At 39.4% G+C, this 23418-nt stretch overlaps 1 protein-coding gene across 1 annotated transcript in view; it reads left to right on the forward strand.

The window, feature by feature from the left end:
- The first annotated feature begins 1306 nt into the window (after window positions 1-1306).
- Window positions 1307-23418, forward strand: part of LOC132826601 (traB domain-containing protein-like) — a 30935-nt gene continuing 8823 nt past the window's right edge. The window contains exons 1-6 of the mRNA XM_060842557.1: window positions 1307-1360; window positions 10190-10232; window positions 12463-12626; window positions 14984-15124; window positions 18375-18485; window positions 22377-22525. Of these exons, the coding sequence (XP_060698540.1) occupies window positions 1358-1360; window positions 10190-10232; window positions 12463-12626; window positions 14984-15124; window positions 18375-18485; window positions 22377-22525 (611 nt within the window). The 5' untranslated portion in view covers window positions 1307-1357. The remainder of the gene's footprint in view (window positions 1361-10189; window positions 10233-12462; window positions 12627-14983; window positions 15125-18374; window positions 18486-22376; window positions 22526-23418) is intronic.

Consider the following 23418-nt stretch of genomic DNA (forward strand, 5'->3'; position numbering starts at 1 on the left):
TGGGGTGCTGGGGGAGAGAGGGTGCTGATCGTGCAGTTTAAGTGTTCGGCATTGCTCTTATACTCAATGGTGTCTTCCATGGGTGAGGAGGTGGGCAAAGACGGGGGTTCAAGCTATCAGTAATCATATAGTATTGAAATCTGACACTATATTTGTGTGGCATGGCTTGTGTAGCACATATCAGAATAGTAGGCTTCCCTATGTCAATGAGCAATATGAGGTATTTCATGGCACTTTATGTCAGGGTCCTCCATGTCCCACTGTATTCAGGATTATGCTAAACCATCATTGTGAGTGATGCAACTGCTGGCTGCTCACATTGCTACGTAACTGATCTGATTATCCCATACCCAAATGTCATGCATGTGAAACAGCAACAAATCAAATCTAATGAGATTGCGGATGTACCAATATCCTAGACCTTTCCATTTCTATCTCGGGCGACCAACTCAACAGCAGGAAATGTAAAACTTGCGCCCACACCTCCTCCCTTACTTCTCTCCAAGGCCCCAAGGGATCCTTCCATATCCGCCACAAATTCACCTGCACCTCCACACACATCATCTATTGCATCCGCTGCACCCGATGTGGCCTCCTCTATATTGGGGAGACAGGCCGCCTACTTGCAGAACGTTTCAGGGAACACCTCTGGGACGCCCTGACCAACCAACCCAACCACCCCGTGGCTCAACACTTTAACTCTCCCTCCCACTCCACCGAAGACATGCAGGTCCTTGGACTCCTCCATCGCCAGAACATAACAACACGACGGTTGGAGGAAGAGCGCCTCATCTTCCGCCTGGGAACCCTCCAGCCACAAGGGATGAACTCAGATTTCTCCAGTTTCCTTATTTCCCCTCCCCCCACCTTGTCTCAGTCGATTCCCTTGAACTCAGCACCGCCCTCCTAACCTGCAATCCTCTTCCTGACCTCTCCGCCCCCACCCCACTCCTGCCTATCACCCTCACCTTGACCTCCTTCCACCTATCACATCTCCATCGCCCCTCCCCCAAGTCCCTCCTCCCTACCGTTTATCTTAGCCTGCCTGGCACCCTCTCCTCATTCCTGATGAAGGGCTCTGGCCCGAAACGTCGAATTTCCTGTTCCTTGGATGCTGCATGACCTGCTGTGCTTTAACCAGCAACACATTTTCAGCTAAGTAAACAACAAACCAACCAATGATTAGTTAGGTGCATTGGAAAGGAAGTACTGTAGGAAATACTGAAAGTGAAAGAAAGTTTGAGGGAGCTGCAAACGCAATAAATTTAAAGGGACTTTTTGTTTAGTTTCACTTTGTACAGAGTCACAGAGGGATCACTTGTTGCTCTGTTTATTTGCTATTTTTCAGGATAAGACAATGGTGAGTAATACTTAGCTTTTTAACAAACTTTTCAGGATTGAAACTTTTACGAATGGAATCATGTAGTCACCAAATTATAAGAGTTTGAATTTGAAATCTTCTGGTTTATCACAGGAGTATTATTCTCAATTCAAGTCTGTCCCTGCACCACCCTTTATGTATTTTTTAATTATATTTTCTGAATATTTTACTTACTCTATTTCCTTTTTTTTCCTACTTTTCTTTCTGTCCATATTACAATACCTATTTTTACAGGCTGGCAAATTCTTGATTTTCTGTTCATTGTCTTTGAATACATTTTAATTCACTATTAAATGCTTACTATAACAGAGCAGACATTTTGTGTTTAATTATGAGGTTTACATTCTAAATTATGTAAATGGTGAAGCACAATGGATTATTGAACTTTTCTTCCACAAATTGAGTGGAGTAGATCCTGCTCATTTCTCATTTGCGTTCAGTCAGAGACCAAAACATGCAAGGACAGCTTCTCTACAAATGAAAGGAGAGTAAATTGAGGGGACTGTGTGGAGTTGGGCTCACATTCTCCTCATAGCTAGCAAAACAAAATAAGCAATAATAGAGCCTTGATCTAGTCAACCGAATCTCCTAGCTGCAGCAGGGTGGTGCATATAAAAGGATAGAGGTTTATATTATTTAAATGAAAATATGATTCATGCTGCTTCGCACAGGAAAATATCAACACCAGATAGCCAATCTTCATTTAACAAATTTGTTTACGTGGGACACTATCTTATACACAACAGAAATTGCTGGAGAAATTCAGCAGATCTGGCAACCTGTTTAGGGAGAAAGTGATGGGCGGCACGGTGGCACAGTGGTTAGCACTGCTGCCTCACAGCGCCTGTAGACCCGGGTTCAATTCCCGACTCAGGCAACTGACTGTGTGGAGTTTGCACGTTCTCCCCGTGTCTGCGTGGGTTTCCTCCGGGTGCTCCGGTTTCCTCCCACAGTCACAAAGATGTGCGGGTCAGGTGAATTGGCCGAGCTAAATTGCCCATAGTGTTAGGTAAGGGGTAAATGTAGGGGTATGGGTGGATTGCGCTTCGGCGGGTCGGTGTGGACTTGTTGGGCCGAAGGGCCTGTTTCCACACTGTAAGTCTAATCTAAAGTTAAGGTTTCGAGGCCAGTGACACTTCATCAGAACATCAACAGTTGCTTCTGATGAAGAGGCGCTGGACTTGAAACTTTAATTCTGCTTTCTCCTCATAGATGTTGGAAAACCTGCTGAATCTCTCCAGCACTTTCAGTTTTTGTTTCAGCTCTCCAGTATCCGTAGTTCTTTGTTCTGCTTTGTTTTATATTATTGCTGTAGTCTGTTTATGTGTTAAGCAGTTCAATGAGTATTAAGACTATGAGTTCCCACAGATTAATTTTTAAACTTCTTCTTTTCCTCAAAACTGATAAAGCTCTTGGATTCGGAGTAGGTTTTGTTTTAAAGAACGACTGAGAATTAAGCAGAATTTTAACTGACTTTGAAGTTTAACTAGATCATAATGTGGGTCTTGTGGATTATTGGAATGTACTGCAATGGAAGATTATTAACATTGCAATGGCAGATCTGTTTGTGTTTCAAATTCTGAATTCCTACTTACCTCCGATAACTCTTGATTCCCCTGACTAACAAAAATCTGTCCGTATCTATCTTAAAAATCTGCAATAACCCTGTCTCCACTGCCTTCTGATACAGAGAGTTCCAAAGTCACACAACCCTCAGAAATAAATTCTCCTCATAACTGTTCTAAAGGCCCATCCTTAATTTTAAAACAGTGCCCTCTAGTTCTGGACAAACCCATAAATAGAAAATGTTGTTTCTACATTTACCTGGTCAAGACTATTCAGGATCTTAAAAACTTCAATCAAATTACCCTTCACTATTCTCAACTCCAGTGGAATCAAGATCAATATCGCCAACATTTTCTCATTTAAAAAAATCCTCATTCTAGGTTTCAATCTAGTAGACATCATCTGACTCACCTCCAAATTTACACCTTTCCTTAAATACAAAGACCAAAATGATACACAGTAATTGAGACGCAATGCCCTGCATAATTGAAGCACAACATCTTTGCTTTTATATATTCAATTCTTCTCATACTAAAGGATAACATTGCCGCAACATTTCTGATAAAGTGTTGTATCTGCATGCTAACTTTTTGTGACTCATGCACTAGGAGTCCCACAATGTATTCCGTTCATGTAATATTTTGTTTTTCTTTATTCTTCCTGCCAAAGTGAAAAAAAACTTCACATTTTAATAAGTTATGCTCCATCTACCAAAGATTTTGCTCACTCACTTATTCACCTATCTATATCTGTCTGGAACGTTCTAAGACATACTTTCGTGCCTTGTTTCTTCTTTTGTTCTTCAATTTAGCTATCATAGCCTTCATTCCTCTCATCTGGGTCACTAAATTGAAAAGAAAAGGAGATGCATGACAGATCCCTGTGGGATTCCATTTGCTACATCCTGCCAACCAGGCAAAGATCCATTTATGCATACTCCCTGTTTTCTGTTAGCCAGCCAATCTTCTGTGCATGAAAGTCAATTATCTTCCAGGCCATGAGCTTTTATTTTCCGCAATAACCTTACCACTTGTGGATATCCAAACACAATACTCCTGCAGGCACATTATCCACAGTACATATTACTCCTTTAAAGAATTCCAATAAATTAATTAAACATGCTTTCCCTTTGCTGAAACCATGTTGACTCTTCCTGATTACCTTGAGTTTTTCTAAGTATGCAGCTATAATCTTTCGAACAACTTTTTTCTGACATCTTCTTCACAACAAATGTCAACCTAAATGGTTAATAATTTCTTGCTTTCTGCCTCCCTCCCATCTTAAAAAGAGAGGTTATGTTTGCTATTTTCCAGTCCGATGGAATCTCTCCAGAATCGAGGGAAGTTTGGAAATTTAACACCCACAGATCTACTACCTCATTTACCACCCGAGGAAGAAGTCCATCTGGCCCTAGGGATTTACCCAGCTACAGCTCCATCAGGTTCATTAGTATCACTTTCATTGTGATTATAATTTTGCTAAATTTCCACATTCTGATTTACAGCTATTACTGGAATGTTTTTGTATCCTTGACAGTGTAGACAATAACAAAATATATGTTCACTTAATGCACTACTTCCTTTTCCTCTTTTTTGAATCACATTTTCACTTTCTAGAAGATCAATCTTCACTCTACTTACCTTTATCTTTTTTAAATGCCTGTGGAAACACTGACAAAATTTTAAAAATATTTTTAACTGGTTTCCTCTCATGCTCCAATTTCTTCCTCGTAATTAACCTTTCAGTCATTTTCTACCATTCTTTGTCAATCATCCTCTGTGCCATTCATCTTTCTGTAGTTATATGTTCTTTTAAATTTGATGGTTTCCCTAAATTCTTCAGTTAACCTTGAATGGTGGGTCCTCCCTTATTTTGTGTATTCTGAAATATTCCCTTCTGTGTCTATCTCTGTCGATTTTTTCCTGTTACCTTAAATGCCCAATTATTTCAGCTAGTTCAGTTTTCAAATCCGCATGTTGTCCTCATTTAGGGTTAAAATAGTAGTCTGAGACCCAATCTTCTCCCTTTCAAAATGGATGTAAAATTCAATCAAGCTGTATTCATTGCTATGTAGATTTCCCTTCTGTGTAAGGTCTTTAATTAATCTTATCTCAATGCATAATACCAAATCTAATACATCCCGCTCTCAGGTTGGTTCCAAGATTCTCAGAAATGCTACTCTTGGAAACAAGCTCAAAAGCATTTTTTGAACTTCTCATCCAGGCTGATCTGATTTTTCCAGTTTATATATACATTAAAGTCATCCAGGATTCTTACCATCCCCTCATCACAAGAACCCAACATTTCTTCTTGTATATTTTGCCTGACATTGTGGTTACTAATTGGAGGCATGTAAGCCACTCACACTAGTGATTTCTTATCATTCATCTCTATCCAAATTGATTGTACAGCCTGATCTCTTGAAGCAAGATCATCTCTAACTATTGCAAAAATTCCTTCCTTGATCAATATGCTGCCCCTTGACCCTTACCTAACCTCCTACTTTTCTTGAATGTAATATACCGCTCAATCTTGAGACCCAATCCTTGTCATCCTACAACCATGACAGGTTATCAGATCCTATTTATTTACTTCCGTGTGCACTATCAATTTCTTTATTATGAATGCTTCATGCATTCAGATAAGGGGCCTTTAGTTTTATGTTTGTGTTATCTTCATAACATTGAATTGCAACTGCTGCTCAAGCTCACTTTAAGTGACTGGAACCAAAGAATATCCAGGAGGTCTCACATAATATAAGCTTTGAAGGCAATAGATCTCAATTGTCCCAACATTATGCTTCAAAGTCTATTAACAAGCTATAATCCTTTTAATTAACAGATTGCTGCTACCTAGCAAGAATTTATCCTCAGTGCCAAACATATGCATAAGAGTTACAACACAATGCTTCTGATGTTGAGATAGGCCTTGCAGAGCTTCTCAAGTGATTGCGCCACTAATCTCACTGTAGCCCATATCTCTCATACTGTTAAAAGAATCCATTTTTGTCATCAAGCTAGGAAGCACGAGTTGGGTCAATTCCTGATATTGCTCTTCCAATTTATGATCCTCAGCTAATTGCTCCAGAATTTTCATCTTCCAGAGTTGTGGAAAAGCTAGAATTGTGGATGTTGCTTCGGAATGCAATCTAAGACAGGCACAGAGACATGCATATTCTGATTCCTGAAGGTTAATTATCTAACTGGTTAATCGACCTTCTAATTCTTGCACCTCACTCACTTTTCCCTTCACTCAACTGCTGTGTAACCTCCAAGACCCTTTCATATCTCTGATATTGCCCATTATTCCTAAACCATTGGCACAACCTTAATTTCTCCCATGCCACCTCCAAACCATCATGCCCACACATCTGGTATTAAATAATTATATAACTCATGAGCTATATAATAACATTGGGAAGTCCTTGAAATGCTGAGACATTTAAAATAAATGACTAATCTTTCAAATTTAGAGTTATAGAGTCATAGAGATGTACAGCATGGAAACAGACCCTTCGGTCCAACCCATCCATGCTGACCAGATATCCCAACCCAATCTAGTCCCACCGGCCAGCACCCGGCCCATATCCCTCCAAAACCTTCCTATTCATATACCCATCCAAATGCCTCCTCCAAATGACTGAAGTCCATACAGATCACATATATTGCTCTGCCCTCATCAATCTTCTTTGTTACTTTTTCAAGTAGCAAAAAGTCTCAATCAAGTTTGTGAGACATGATTTCCCAAGCACAGCCTCCACCACATCCTCTGGCAGCTCATTCCATACACATACCATCCTCTGTGTGAAAAAGTTGCTCCTTAGGTCTCTTTTATATCTTTCTCCTCTCACCCTAAACCTATGCCCTCTAATTTTGGACTCCCCAATGCCAGGGAAAAGACTTTGCCTATTTATCCTATCCATGCCCCTCATAATTTTGTAAACCTCTACTAAGGTCACTCCTCAGCCTCCAACACTCCAGGGAAAACAGCCCCAGCCTTTCAGCCTCTCCCTGTAGCTCAGATTCTCCAACCCTGGCAACGTCCTTGTAAATCTTTTCTGAACCCTTTCAAGTTTCACAACATCTTTCCGATAGGAAGGAGACCAGAATTGCACACAATATTCCAACAGTGGCCTAACCAATGTCCTGTACAGCCCCAACATGACCTCCCAACTCCTGTACTCAATATTCTGACCAATAAAGGAAAGGATACCAAATGCCTTCTTCACTAGCCTATTTACCTGTGACTCCATTTTCAAGGAGCTATGAACCTGCACTCCAAGGTCTCTTCATTCAGCAACACTCCCTAGGACCTTACCATTAAGTGTATAAGTCCTGCTAAGATTTGCTTTCCCAAAATGCAGCACCTCGCATTTATCAGAATTAAACTCCATCTGCCACTTCTCAGTCCATTGGCCCATCGAGTCCAGATCCTGTTGTAATCTGAGGTAACCCTCTTTTCTGTCCACTACACCTCCAATTTTGGTGCCATCTGAAAACTTATGCTCGCATCCAGATCATGTATGTAAATGACAAAAAGTAGAGGGCCCAGCAGCGACCCTTGTGGCACTCCACTGGTCACAGGCCTCCAGTCCGAAAAGCAACCCTCCACCACCACCCTCTGTCTTCTACCTTTGAGCTAGTTCTGTATCCAAATGGCTAGTTCTCCCTGTATTCCATGAGATCTAACCTTGCTAATCAGTCTCCCATGGGGAACCTTGTCAAACACCTTACTGAAGTCCATATAGATCACATCTACTGCTCTGCCCTCATCAATCTTCTTTGTTACTTCTTCCAAAAACTCAATAAAGTTTGTGAGACATGATTTCTCACGCACAAAGCCATGTTGATTATCCTGAATCAGTCCTTGCCTTTCCAAATACATGTACATCCTGTCCGTCAGGATTCCCTCAAACAACTTGCCCATCACTGAGGTCAGGCTCACTGGTCTATAGTTCCATGGCTTGTCTTTACCACCCTTCTTATATAGTGGCCCTATGTTTGCCAACCTCCAGTCTTCTGGCACCTCACCTGTGACTATCGATGATACAAATATCTCAGCAAAAGGCCCAGCAATCACTTCTCCAGCTTTCTACAGAGTTCTCGGGCACATCTGATCAAATCCTAGGGATTTATCCACTTTTAACTGTTTAAAGACATCCAGCACATTTTCCTCTTTTGAAAAATCATCCCTCCTAAAGGCTCATACAATTATCAATCAAAACATGTAACCACTGAAACCTTCTTGAAAAAGTAATCTTTTCTCACATGTTCATTAATCTGTGAAAGCATACAAATAGCCATTCAAAAGCCACTTCAAAACATTTAATTCTATTAACTACTCATAAAACTTTCAGTCAAATAAACAATCCTCTCACAGCCATGTAAGTAACTCTGTACTATATCCATTATTGGAGTTAGGTACATTCATAATGCAATTGCTATGAAGTTGAATAGAAAAAAACCCTACAGAGTTCAATATAATATGTAGATTGAAATTGTCTAATCAGAAGTTCAGTCCATCTGCACTGATTTTTCCAATGCTCAGTGGAGTTTCTATCTTTGAAGTTTGCCAACTGTTCCGTTTTTCTCAAAGCTTGAAAAGATCCTTGGGCTTTAATTGTTATAATACTCAAAACACAGTTTCCAGATGATCACAATATCACATGTTGAATGCAGAAGTCAACCATATCCAGATAAAGCACTCTAACACGTGAACACTTACACGTTGCTCGTCATTGTATTGGTCATTTTCCTTTTAAGGATAAATTCCAATGATCAATCATTTGTTGCAAACATAGCTAAATCATGACATTCTACGAAGACAATCAAAGCTAGCAAAATCTTTTAAGCATAACTGTCAAAACATTTTCAATTCTTCAGTAGACTTCTCCAGGGTTTATGTATCAGCTTATTTGACATGGTACCCACAGTCTTCAGAAACCCACCTGCCACCGTGATAGCTCCAGTGCCAGGGTAAATGGAATTTGCAGCAACCGTTGAAATTGTAAACCTGTTGTCCCTTTACTGGAGTGCAAGTAGCTATACTTCAAGCCCAGAGGAAGTCAGTGTCTGCTGGGAATCAGCTGGTAAGAATGAAATTGCAGTGCCTCCACCTTGGGTCTCCCAATGTGAGTTGACTTAAAATCAGGAGAGGAGAATTCAGGACCAAGATTTTATAATCTGAAATGCACTGCCTGAAATGGTGGTGGCAATGGACTTAATAATAACTTTGTAAAAGGAATTGAATAAATACCTGAAGTGGAAACATTTGCAGCGCAATGAAGAAAGAACAGCCAGCACTGGCACAATGGTCACTTTCAGAGCTTGAGAGGTTGGCTGTAAGTGGTTACCACTTATCTTCTCATTAACAGGCCACTTAGACTTGAAATTATTATCTCTTTTCAAAATTCTTTTAAAGTGTCTTAAAGTTTTCTGTTTAAGGGCATAAGTGGGGACAAATTACTTTCAAAATATCAGTGAGTTAATAGCCCTTGTTGATATTTAAGTTCAAACACCACATCAGCTTTCAGTTCAGTGCAGATGTGAAAGCAAATGTGAAAATACAAAGTTTCTGTATTTGAGATGAATGGCTCTGGTGTTTGTGAAAATATCATTTTTCTGGCTCCCTATTGAAATGTATTCAGCAGCATAAAGTTCCTGTACTTGCATAGCAGATATAAAATAAACCTTCTACAATAAGGTAAGTCATTTGAATTCTAAATATTCTTTAACAATATGATAAATGTTAATTACTGACAGTCACCTTCCCTGGTCTAGAAAGTACAAGTTTAAGCTCTCATTCCTTCAGCACTTTTAGTCATTGTTTAGAGATTTTAAAAATCTCAACATTTTTATTTCTTTCAATCTTTTTCTCTGTTTCTTTAGCTAATCTTAACTTTTCCTCTTACTATTTCTGCTTCTGTACTGCTTTGATAGTGAATTCACCTTTCTATCTTATATTTCCTAGTTCAGATCTTATGATGCTCATTTAAGAATCTTTCAGTTTGATTGATTAAAGATATGCACAATTACTTGCCTTGTTCATTCCCATTCCATATCCCTAGTTTCCCTGGTTGTGACATTACATTTCATTCTTCTGGTAAAATTGTGGAACTTGATATCATGAGTCTAAGTACTGTCAATAGTACTGATTGACTAGTTAAATGAGGTTTGGTGCCATTAATGATTGATATGTGGGAATAGTTATTTAATATTAATATAAATGTATCTGCTTTTACAGGCACTTGTTGGAAAGATGCTGAAATTTGATTGGTCGAGTATATGTGAGTTCTATATAAATGTAGAGGGACTGGTATTAGTATCACTTTTTTTTCTTGTAACATATTTCTGACCAACAGTTGGGTGCACAGGGCACAATTTCAAAACTTGCAGATGACACAAATCGTGGAATTGTAACTATGAAGAGGATCGTGATAGATTTCAAACAGATATGGACAAGTTGGTGGAATGGGTCGACACGGTGGCAGATGAAAATTAATATGGTGAAATTTGATGTGATGAATTCTGATAGGAGGAGTGAAAGTGACAATGCAAAATAACAGGCACAAATATAAAGGAGTTGATAAAATAGAGTGACTTGAACACATATATATACAGATTGACAAAGTGGTTAAAAAGGCCAAACAGGAAATTGTCCTTTATGAATAGAGACATTGAGTACAATAAAGAAGAATTAGTTTTAAAACAATGGTTTGGGTTCAACAAGAGAATTGTGTCCATTCAGGGCATTATAGTTTGGGAACGATGTGAAGAATAGACAAAGGATACAGAAAAGATTTATGAGATTGGTTCTCAGAATGAGGGGCTTCAGTTGTATGGATATACTATATAGGGTGGAGGTCTGCTCCTTAGAGAAGAGGAAGTGGGAAAAGATTTGAGTAGATTTTGTGGAAAAGTGTTGGGGAAAAGTTAACATTATTTGCCTGGAAGCCATTTTCCTGATTCGGCTGAGAGTTCCATTTTGTGTCCCCAGCCAGACCTTTGCTGGCTATGCATTCCTTACTGTGAGGTAATGTGAAAGGTTGTCCTTATCTTCCTTCTCAAGATAGTGTCTCCTCCCTTTGCTGAATGATCAGCGCAGACTGTAGAACCAGTCAAGCTGACATAGACTTTCCAGTTAGTCTCCCTTCCCTTCTCTAGTTATTGCCTCTTCACAGTCATTCAACCAATTAGGGATATCTCTGCTTAGTATTAGCAATCTGTGTATCTAGAGCAGGTGGTGATACCATTTGATCTGTCCACTTGTAGAATGCATAATAGTGCTTTAGTTTTGAACTTAATGACTAACCTAATTTAGTACCAACTTGTAAGCATACCAAACTATATAATTAACAATCAGCTCCTATCTGCTTTCTCTATATAATTCTGTAGTATCCTGATGTATTTCAGAATAACACCGAGCCACAGTTAGGATGGTGAATTCCCCATGATATATCGTGTAATAAACTAATCAGTTTGCAAGGTCCAAGTCTCGAGAACTTTCTTCAACAAAAAGAAAGATAATCTTTGTTTAATTTATACTTTTGCATTCATATAATCCCTGATTAAATTCCACAAGCTGAAATAAATTTAATTACATTTTCTTTGTCATAATAGAACAAAACACAATCTGTATCATGTGCAACTTAAACTCTTTGGAGAATAGAGGAGCATTTAATTAAATACACTCATAATTCACAGTTAATTTTGCCACTTTCTATTTTGAAAATTCACATTTTGAATGAATTATCCATGAGTCCCACTTGCAACATTTCTGGGCATCGCTTAAAATGCTTTCTTTAATTCATTGTTAGCTTTAATTAAAACGGTTTAAAAAAATTAAAAGACCAATCATTATTTTGAAAAGTGTTTGGAAGCTGTTCTTTCAGGCTGAATGGGGAAGGTGATAGAGATGGAGAGTTGGTGGAACAGCAAAGGGTGTAAAAGAGAGAGCCCGAATGAAAGTATCAATGCATTAATACATCTGTTTCCATTATGATTATGTTGTGTACAAGTGATCTGATGCATTCATGCAGCGATTCACGTTGTTAGACTAAATGTTTATAAATAATTAATAGAACATTTGTTTGACATCCTTTTCATCAAGATTAATCCCCTTTTATAACATTAATTATGTAGTGCCTTGTACCTCGCCTCCTATAGCTCTGTTTTGCATTGAATGACTTCCCCTTTGATATCATCAATATACAGATGAAGTCCTAACTAACCTCAGAGCTATCCCAATCTTAAATTATGCTTCTTTCATAATTGTTTCAAAGAGAATGGTCTTATTGTAGATCATGATATATTACTTGTTAATCATACTTGTTCATAATTTAGAATTTTAAATTGATTATTGAGGACTTTTCATTTTGAAGCATATTTCTATTTTGTTGATAAAACATTCATAAATAATCAAGTTCATTTATTATTTCATCTGTTATAGAGCAAGTATTGTATAAGTCTCTCATATATTTGAAATTGTTAAGTTATTTGCAATATGTTTACCTTCAGCTTACGAAGAAATGACTATGACTCTGATGTCAAAGATTGCAAAGCGTCAGAAGAACCCAGAAATGAAAAGCAATATAAGTGAGCTTGTCACTGAAGATGGTTGCAAAGTCTACCTGGTTGGCACAACTCACTTCAGTAAGCAAAGCATCAAAGATGTACAACAGGTAAAATGAAAATGACAGAGAAATTCTGTGGTGAATTTAAAATACTGGTCTGCTGCTCCTCTGCATCAGTGAAGATGCAAAGGTAACATCTATTCATAAACTGCAGTAAACACATATTTTTCATATGATCTAATATTCTGTGAAGTATTTCCTGCCTTCAGCTTTCACAACAAAGAAAAGTATTACATGTAAAACTAATATTAACAACAAATTCTCTCTAAGCATTATTAGAAAAACAAACACCATATAATAGAAACCAATGGTTCCTAAATTAAATCCTTATGAAAAAAATTAATTCATTAGTTATGGTTTTTGAAGTAAGGGCTTCAGGCAGCTGGTTCTATTGTGCATGGATCCCATTGAACTTGTTGCACTCATGAAGTTGGAATTGTTAAGGCCTGAGTGAAGTTTTTCTGCCACTGCTGATTGAAGGTACTGCATGGTACAGATAAACACATTTAAAATAAAACCAATTAAAAGCAAAATAAAAACAGAGTTTTATTTAGAAAGCATGCTTCTATGATAGTACTTTATCTTAGATTATTTTTTGAATTATACTATTTTAACTTTTTGACAAGTGGGTGGAAGTTTCCAGGGACGTTGTTACTTTGCTGTCCCCTCCATGAGTGAAGATGTAACGGTAACTTCTGCTCATGAATTGCAACAAACACAATTTGATTAGATTGGGAAGACCTGGTTAAAACATTTCTGACACTACTGGTTGAATGTGCTGTACAGTACAGATGAATACACTTTCAAAAGATCTGAGGAAAATCTAAAATCAGCTGCAATATTTAGAGCTGAATTTACAATCTGTTGGTAGACAGACTGGGTAAGGAGGGGAAGGGAGTTGAAAAATTCCGCATGATGCTGTGACTGCCATTCCCAGGAGCTGCCAACCTCCCAGCCAACTAAACTGCAATTTTATTCAAGAGAGAATGGTGTTTGGCAGCCTACCATCCCTTCATCTAATTGAGGCTAATAAGTGGACTCATAGGTCTTTTATGTCCTGTTGCAATTTTTTCGTGAGGTTGGAAGAGGAGATTGGCTGGTTGGAACCCACTAGGTTGCACTCATGTGTGTAGGCAGAGAAGGGCAGGTATCTCCTTTACAGGCACTCTGCGCTCATCAGAGATCCCTCTAAATGTCTGGCTGCTCTATGTTTCCCCTTCCCCATCTTGGACCACTGTGACCCCCCCATATCCTCATTCCCTTCACTAGGCCTTTCTGTCCTGATGTTGTGGAATTGACCCCAACTCACCTCTCCTCTGGGCTCCAACAATGATGTTCAATAGAGACTGGGTGCAGTCCCAGCAGTGATCACCCCTTCTGGTGACTTGGGGCTGCAATTTAAATCCGATTTTCCATAGCATTGGTATTTAAGGTGTTCAGGTTCCTGAAGATATGGGTAAGTCAGTTTGTGAATCTTCGGGGAAGCCTGCTGTGGAGTCAAAAGCCCTTTGACACATAAGTTTAAAGGACTTGCCTACCTCAAATATCATTAAAGTGTACAATTTTATTTTATATGTTTTCAGTACAGTGATTGATGTTGGTCTCTGACCCCGACAGGTAATGGACTGTTAAATTGTTTAGCATTGTGTAAGTGTTCACATGCATTAGATATGACCCCAACTTAGCAAGTGCTTTGTTTAGATTAGATTAGATTACTTACAGTGTGGAAACAGGCCCTTCGGCCCAACAAGTTCACACCAACCTGCCGAAGCGCAACCCACCCATACCCCTACATTTACCTCTTACCTAACACTACGGGCAATTTAGCATGGCCAATTCACCTGACCCGCACATCTTTGGACTGTGGGAGGAAACTGGAGCACCCGGAGGAAACCCACGCAGACATGGGGAGAACGTGCAAACTCCACACAGTCAGTCGTCTGAGTCGGGAATTGAACCCGGGTCTCAGGCGCTGTGAGGCACCGTGCCGCCCACTTTCTTATTCTTTCCAAAAGTATCGGAGGAGCTCATGTGCAAAAACCATATTATCTACTTCAGGCCGCAAGGAAATACTACAGATCCAGCCTTAGATTAATGATTTTGTCATTAAATGCTGTAAAGTTCGGTGAAGTTCTGAACAGAATTTTTCTCAGGTGCTGTTACAGAAATAACTAATACTATCCGAGAGAATCTTTCAAGCAAGAATCTAAACTTCTGAAAATCTATTCATAAATGGGGACCAAATGGTATCAAGAAAGTGATAAATGTATAGTCCAACATTTCATTGTAAGTTTCAATGAAAAATTTATTTGAATGATGTTGCTGTGATTGACTCCAAGTCTGAATCTATACAGCACAATGTTTCAGTATTTGTTGAACTGATATGATGAGCGTTTTTTTTCTAGATTATCCGGGAAGTGCAACCAGATGCTGTGGTGTTGGAAGTTTGCCAATATAGAGAACAACTTTTAACATTAGATGAACAGTTATTATTAAATGGAAACAAGACATTTGACACCTGCACAATGCTGCAATCAATGAAGCAGGTACTGTTATTTTCACTAAGTTGTTAATTATTGTTACATTAATGCTTATTTTGCTTTCATTATTTAAGTTCCTGGCTAGCACATGTTAAAATGGGATACAGACATTTAGGCATCGCATATGTTATGGTCCAATGGTCTTCTGATTTTTTTTTACTCAAGCTTTATTTTATAGCAGAGAATACAAATTATGATTGTGTGATTTTAGTTGGAATTATATAATACCAATAAAACATGTGCGCAATGGCCATGTTATTTTTGCAATAAATCTTCCATTATTTTCAGTTCCTAGATACCAGCTGGCCTGGAAGTTTTACAACTGAATTCTAGAAATTGAGCATTAAAACATGGCAACATTGCTCTGTGACTATAGAATGTGAAGAGCTTGAGTTATATTGCTATCTGTGCCCCTTGGATCTCAGACTCTACTGACAGAAAAGAAATCAGCGCAAGTGTGTTTACTCCTGTGTTTAGAGTTCTGCTGTCCTGGCAGCTATGTTTTTAATTATAAGAGATAAGGGAGTTGGTATTACAATTCCTTATCATCATAGAATTCCTACAGTGTGGCAACAGGCCATTTGGCCTATCAGATCCATACTGACTCTCTAAACAGCATCACACCCAGAGGTACCACCTCCCCTATCCTTGTAACCCTGCATTTCCCATGGTTAATCCACCAGGCCTGCACATCCCTAGACATAATGGGCAAATTAGCATTGGCAATCCACCTAACCTGCACATCTTTGAACTGTGAAAGGAAACTGGACCACCCAGAGGAAACACGCACAGACATGAGGAGAATGTGCAAACTCCACACAGTCACCCAAGGGTGGAATCAAACCCAAGTCTCTGATGTTGTGACACAGCGATGCTGACCACTGAGTCACCATACCACCCTGATGTTAAGAAGACAGAGGGCTTAAATCTCCACAGTTCTGTCAACGACCTGGCATATCTTCAAAAAATTATTAACTTAAGTTCCAGAGAAGTGACACAATGAATCATTAATGGAATTTCTCAGGGGATTTCACCAATCACCTGTTGGAAAGTCCCAGTAATAATTCCAGGTTTCAATATTACATGCAGTCAATGATAAGAAAGTTAAACAGAGTGTCTTGAAATAAGAGCAAAATTCTGCAGATGCTGAAAATCTGAAAATGAAAACGAAGTGCTGGAAGTATTCAACTAGTCTGGCAGCATCTGTGGACAGACAAATAACATTTCAAATTGAATATGTCTCCTCCTCAATGAAAGCTGGGAATTTACTCAAACTTGCTCCTGCTCTACGGTTGTATCTGCAGTTGTAACATTGATGTGGCTAAATTAGGCTTTTGTCAGATTTCCGGTGAAACTCTTCCTGACATTTCTGACATAAGGTTTTTATTTATCCTTATTTCATGTATGTAGAAATGATTTTGATTTAAGTGATAATGCCCGTAAGTCACAATAGCGTATCTAAGTAGATACTCTTGCTATCTTTTTCTTTCTTCTCATTTCTGATCCTTACTGTTTTTCTTCAATTGTATTCTTATGCTCATCTTTTCCCCACCTAATTTGCCCCATTTTGTTGCTGATCTCAATTAAACCACATTTATTTTTGTTTCTCTTGCCACTCAACAAAGTTTTTTTAATCATGCAATGGGCAGACAATGGATAGCATGACATTCATGTGCATGAATATATCATACGTATATTTCAGGTGATGTGGCTTCAGGCTCTAGCATTAAGAGCCTTTATTAAGGGTAATTTTAAGAAGGCCACTTTGGACTTTCTGGTCATCTTTTACTTCCTTGATGTGACGGGGCAATTTACTTGTTTGGAGGATGGCATCTGGTGCTAGGATGGCAGGCCAATCCTCAAGACAGACCTGGAAACCCGTCCTTCCTGGCTGGATCAGAGTGCAGTAATAACCTGACTGCTTTCTGTACTTTTAATATAACATTTTGTTGCAGTGCACTGCACTTTTAGACTCCCTACAGTTTGGAAATAGGCCCTTCAGCCCAACAAGTCCACACCGACCCTCCGAAGAGTAACCCACCCAGACCCATTTCCCTCTGACTAATGCACCTATGACTATGGGCAATTCAGCATGGCTAATTCACCTTTAGACTGTGGGAGGAAACCCACACAGACACGGGGAGAATGTGCAAACTCCACACAGGCAGTCTCCCAAGATTGGAATCGAACTTGGGACCCTGGTGCTGTGAGGCAGCAGTGCTAACCACTGAGTCACCATGCCACCCCTTACTTACATTGCACAGGAGCTGAGTGCTCCTCTGAAGCCAGAAGGTCTCTGATATGCCATCCAGCTTTAAGAGCCTACCCACTGTTCATTATATGGACAAAAAAACTGGTTCATGCCAGCTGGGTCAGTGCATTGGCTCCAACTCCAGGTCAGTCTGTACTGATTGTAACAAGGTCAGCCAGCTTGGACCTCATAGAATATGAGTTCCCTGACTGGAGCTGTTAATCTGGTCCAACCAGGGAGGCCTGTCTGATATCAAAGGAAGAATGTTAGAGAGGTTGAGACGCTGTATGTCTGACTCAGTGACAGTCAGTGTTATTGTCAAAGACTATGCATTTGTAAATAAAAGGTGTCGGGACATGAAATACCAGCATCTGAAGAATTATTTCAAATTGCTTCTTTCCCTGAGGTGGTGGGTTCTGGTGCTAGAAGCAATCCCAACTCCCGTTTCCAACATCCAAAGCCAAAATCCAGCCCTTGTCTCTGTCTCTTTTCTATCTCTTTTCTTTTTGGAATCTGATTTTAGACAGGAATCATTAATTTTTAAGGTAATTATGTTGCTTTTCCCTGCACTCAAACTGGTCATAGAGTCATAGAGATGTACAGCACGGAAACAGACCCTTCGATCCAACTTGTCCATGCCTACCAGATTTCCTCAATTAATGTAATCCCATTTGCCACCACTTGCCCCATATCCCTCTTAACCCTTCCTATTCAAACCCATCCAGATGACTTTTAAATGTTGTAATTGTACCAGCCTCTACCACTTCTTCTGGCAGATCATTCCATACATGCACCACCCTTTGCATGAAAATGTTGCCCCTTTGATCCCTTTTAAAACTTTCCCTTCTCATCCTAAAGCTATGTCGTTTAGTTCTGGACTCCCTCATCTCAGGGAAAAGACCTTGCCTATTTACCCTATTCATGCCCCCTCATTATTTTAAAAACCTCTATAAGGTTATCCTCAGTGTCTGATGCTAATCTGTACCTTTTGGTTGCTTCTTGTAGTTTGGATTGATGCAGACATTGTGGTCAATGCTGTTCCTGAGAATTTCAGCTTATCTGATTGAGGAGCTAGGCATGGCCCCAGGTGGGGAATTCAGGAAAGCTTTCAGAGAGGTAAGAATTCCAACATTACTCTGCTGTAATATTGATTTTTAAAAATTGCAAGTGTAGATAACTTACAAGTTGGCTTCACCAAAATATTTGCTTCAATCTGACTCCAAAGCTGATCGAGGTTATTAAAATTGCAATGCTTGTTTTTAACACATGCTCCATTTTAATTGTTACAAATTCTGATGTTGTTGGCACTTGGAATTATGCCATTGGTGATATCCCAGAAAATTAAATCACTTAAGATAAAATTGAAACCAAATCCACCAGAGTGCTAAATGTATATATACCAACAATTACTGAATGTCTTATTATGTATTAATGATGTAAATGTTCAACTAGTTTATAGCACTCAAAGCAGTAGCCAAATACTGAACTGAAGTTGAGCAAAAAATGGCTGTGTTGATTTCTGGGAGTTTCATGGAGGGTTCCAGCAAGAACTCTAGTGAATTATTTCATGCAATTTTGTTCTGATCTACTCATGATGTGTGCCTCACACTTCTATGGTGTCACACTCACACTATTGTCTGCAAACCAGTGGTAAAAGTGCTCGACACTGTCTGGATCTTCTAGGCTTTCTGCCTCCAGCAACACAAGGCTGCGCAGCAAGTTAATTGCAGCCAATCACAAATAGCCCTTCACAGTACATATAGTAGGAGGAAATGATAAAGAACCTGCTTCTGGAACATTTAGGAGGCAATGGTGCATTGCAAATAAAAGTTCATATTCATGAATTTGGTGTGGACTTGTTGGGCCAAATGGCCTGTTTCCACATTGTAGGGAATCTAATCTAAAAAAAAGGAATTGCTATTTTACACTAACATCTGTCTGACTGACTGTCATTGTAACTGAAGCTACAAGAATCAAGTTGGGCAGGTAACCTATCCGTAACACTGTACCATGTTCAAATCCTGAGAAAGGGAGTGCTATTCTTTCCTTAACTCCCAACGCAACACAACATTTTGTCGTGGTTCAGTGTGGGAGTATTACATGTTGGAGAACCTTCAAGCAATTGAAAATGTTAGTTTTTAATTGAACAAAAGGCAATGCAAAGAAAAAACATAAGTGAAACAAAACTGCATTTGCTTCTGTGAATAAATGGTGCTGCTTGCTTTGAGTAACCACAAATTTATAGTCATTAAAAAACACTACACCCAATTCACATCGATTGGAACCAGGCGGCAATTAATGCCTGTTCAGTTTCGTAGAATCCCTACAGTGTGGAAGCAGTCCATTCAGCCCATTGATTTCACAGCAACCCTCTGAAGAGCATTCCACCCAGACACAAACCATGTCCTTTCCCTATCAACCCTCATTCCTCATGGCTAATCCACCTAACCTAAACATCCCTGGACACTATGGGTAATTTAGCATGGCAAGTCCACTGAACTTGCACAACTTTGGACTGGGGGAAGAAATTGGAGCACCAGAAGGAAACTCACGCAGACATGGAGAGAATACGCAGAATCAAACCCAGGGCAGAATCAAACCTTGGTCCCTGGTGCTGCGGGGCAGCAGTGCTTACCACTGAGTTGCCCAAGCCTACACTTGTCATGTCCATTGCTGATGTATTCTATCACACAGTAACTGATGTTCCTCCTGCAAAACATCTACATCTTCCTCCTCAGAAGAATGCTATTTCTTTTCCAGCTCTTCATCATCCATCACATGCAGTCTCTGCCTGCTTCAGTTATGTAGGGCACAGCAAGCATGGATTATTCATCTCATTCTGTCTGTAGTGAGTACCGCAAAACCCCTCCAGACAGATCCAAACAAAAGAACCTTCTCTTCAGGAGGCCTATCAACTGCTCCACAATGGCCATAGTGGAAGAATATGTTGCATTGTATCTTTGCTTAGCCTCAGTCAGGGAATAAATAATGCAGTAGCAGTAATGATTGAGGAAGGAAACCCTTGATCCGAGTAATCAATTTTGCATGGCATCCAGCTCTTGCAATAAAGAGGAACATAGGAGATGTCCGTGGGTGGCACGGTGGTACAGTGGTTAGCACTGCTGCCTCACAGCGCCTGAGACCCGGGTTCAATTCCTGACTCAGGCGACAGACTGTGTGGAATTTGCACGTTCTCCCCGTGTCTGCGTGGGTTTCCTCCGGGATCTCCGGTTTCCTCCCACAGTCCAAAGATGTGCAGGTCAGGTGAATTGGCCATGCTAAATTGCCCGTAGTGTTAGGTAAGGGGTAAATGTAGGGGTATGGGTGGGTTGCGCTTCGACGGGTCGGTGTGGACTTGTTGGGCCGAAGGGCCTGTTTCCACACTGTAAGTAATCTAATCTAATCTAAAAAAAAATGTCAAGGACATAGATATTATGACAGCTTTGAGGGTATCTGTAGTCTTCTACGATGTGATACTGGTGCTCATAGAAACCTTGTTCAGTGATGGAATGGAACCCTTTTCTGTTGATGAAGTCAGCCATGTTATGGTATGGTGCTGTTAATGCAATTTGTGCACAGTCTACAGCACCCTGCACCTGAGGAGGCCAACTGTGTTGGTAAAGTTTACTGCCCAGTTTGCAACTTTGGCCTGGTCTTGCCCATTCAGTCTGGGGGGTGGGCATGGTCTTGCCCTGGGGGTAGTCATGATCAATGGTTTATCAGGGAGCTAGTCTGCGCAGTCCTTGGGAAAGTGGGAATCTCAAGTCTGGATTGGGGTTCATTGCACAGTGTTCTAAAAAGAATAATGATTTAAAAGAGAGCAATTCAATTCAGAACAGCAGGATTTCAGAGTACAGAGGAGGGAAAGGGAGGCTGTAGATTCTGGAGTTTCTCTCAAGTCATGATCACTTTGGTCTCGACATGGTGTCACAGTTCCCTAGTCGTACACTAGAAGTCAAGCCCTACTATTCCAAGAACCATCACAATTATGAAAATGTTACGAAATAAAGTTGTCCAATTTTACCTAACTGATTCATTCAATATACAAGAATTGCACACCAGGCTTTTTATCAGGAATCGAAAAATCACTATTTATTATAATTTTTTTTTAACCAATAACACGAAAGTAATATGAATCGCTAACTTTTATCATTAACCCTATTACTTAAATTCTACCCCTTTTCAAGAAAATCTCCCATATGTATAGAAACAGGAATAATATTCAGGGTTATGGGGAAAAGGCAGGAGAATGGCACAAAATCAAAATGTTCATTCAGACAGCCAATGCCAATATGATGAGCCTAATGGTTTCCCGTCTGTATTAGAACAATTTTGTGATTCTGTGAAATTACACTCATTGGCATATGATTCATTGTCCAAGAATGCACGGTACAAATTGTAGCTTCAAGCAATCAAGGCCATTATGTTATTTGCACTAATTGTCTCTTTGTCATGTCAGCAGTGGATGGCATTCCCATCCTGGTGGCTCACAAAGTTACATCTGTCCTGAAATTTGATGCTATTTACAGTAAATCACATCTGTTCATATCTGCTCCCAGTGACAAAAGGAGTCAAGTTGCTGAGGCAATGGATTTTCCACCATTGCTAGCTCCTTCCAAATACGGGATGTTATAGACATCACCCATATTGCTTTTGAGAGGACTCTATTACTAACCTGCAGAGATTGTCAATGGAAAAATCTTTCACTCTGTCAATTTTCAATGCGATTCTGTGAGAAGAGCACCATTGAGCTCAGATAAGATCATTAAAGAGATGAAGAGCAGAAGATTACATGAGAAATATCATTCATAAAGGACCAGGCACCATTAATCTCATTGGTCAGAACATTATCTCCAAATGGAAAATTCAGCCCAAGTTCATAAACAATAACTAGCAGCCAAAGATCAAAAGTTAAAAATCCAAAGAAAATTTATCGTAACCTAATTGTATGGTGAATAAATAAATCCCATGCTATTGCTGTCATATATTTTTAATAATCTCCTCTAGGCTCAGAAAATACCATTTTGTGATGTTTATTTGGGGGACCAGTCAATCTTCATTACTTTCCGAAGACTTGCTGCTGTGCTTTCCTTCTGGGACCTGGTGAAGGCATTTATAGGCTTTGTTTACATCAAATACAATACTGTTCCAGTTGGGTATGAATAAATCTTTGCTTCATTAAATCGTCACTGTAGCTTTAATGACATTATTTACAGCTAGTTGTTGGAACACTGTCACATTGAAAAAGTTAAAAATCACACAACACCAGGTTATAGTCCAACAGGTATATTTGGAAGTACTAGCCTTTGGACCACTGCTATCTGATGAAGGAGCAGCACACCAAAGGCTAATACTTCCAAATAAACCTGTTGGACTATAACCTGGTGTTGTGTGACTTTTAGCTTTGTACACCCCTGTCCAACATCGGCACCAACTCAACATTGAAAAAAGCACAAGGGGAACATTGTTATCTAAAGAGGTGGGCTACCTAAAGACGACAATAGCAATTTCAACACTCCGCATATATTTAGAATAAAATCAAGTAAAACTTTTCTTTTGAACGTACTGTCAGGAGTTAGCATCTTGTTTCCCATTCAGTATAGATTGAAAGGAAGTATTCTTGCTTCTGTCATGTTCTTTCTTCCAAAGTGCATTACCTCACATTAAATTTCATCTGCCACAGCTCTGTCCATCTGACCAATCCATTCTTATCCTCCTGTACCCCAAGACCTTCCTCCTCACTGTCAACCACCCAGCCAATCTTTGTGTCATCTGCAAATTTATCATCCCTGCATATTCTCATTTTCATCATGTATTAATATCATAAAGAATAAAGCATGATTTTGAGCCAGCGACAAAAAAAGATAAAAAAATTCTTTATTTACTATCTAAGTACTTGGACATTAGAATCAATTGATAATTTATGTAAACTCTAAAAATTGATTTCAAAGCATTTTAACCATTGCCAAATTTTTCACTTCTGATCCCTTCTATTCCTTTCCTAACTGAAGATGTCCCCTCTTGCTCAGATGCGGTTTGATGGGGTCTA

This window comes from Hemiscyllium ocellatum, chromosome 23, assembly GCF_020745735.1.
Source record: "Hemiscyllium ocellatum isolate sHemOce1 chromosome 23, sHemOce1.pat.X.cur, whole genome shotgun sequence".
Taxonomy (NCBI): Eukaryota; Metazoa; Chordata; class Chondrichthyes; order Orectolobiformes; family Hemiscylliidae; genus Hemiscyllium; species Hemiscyllium ocellatum.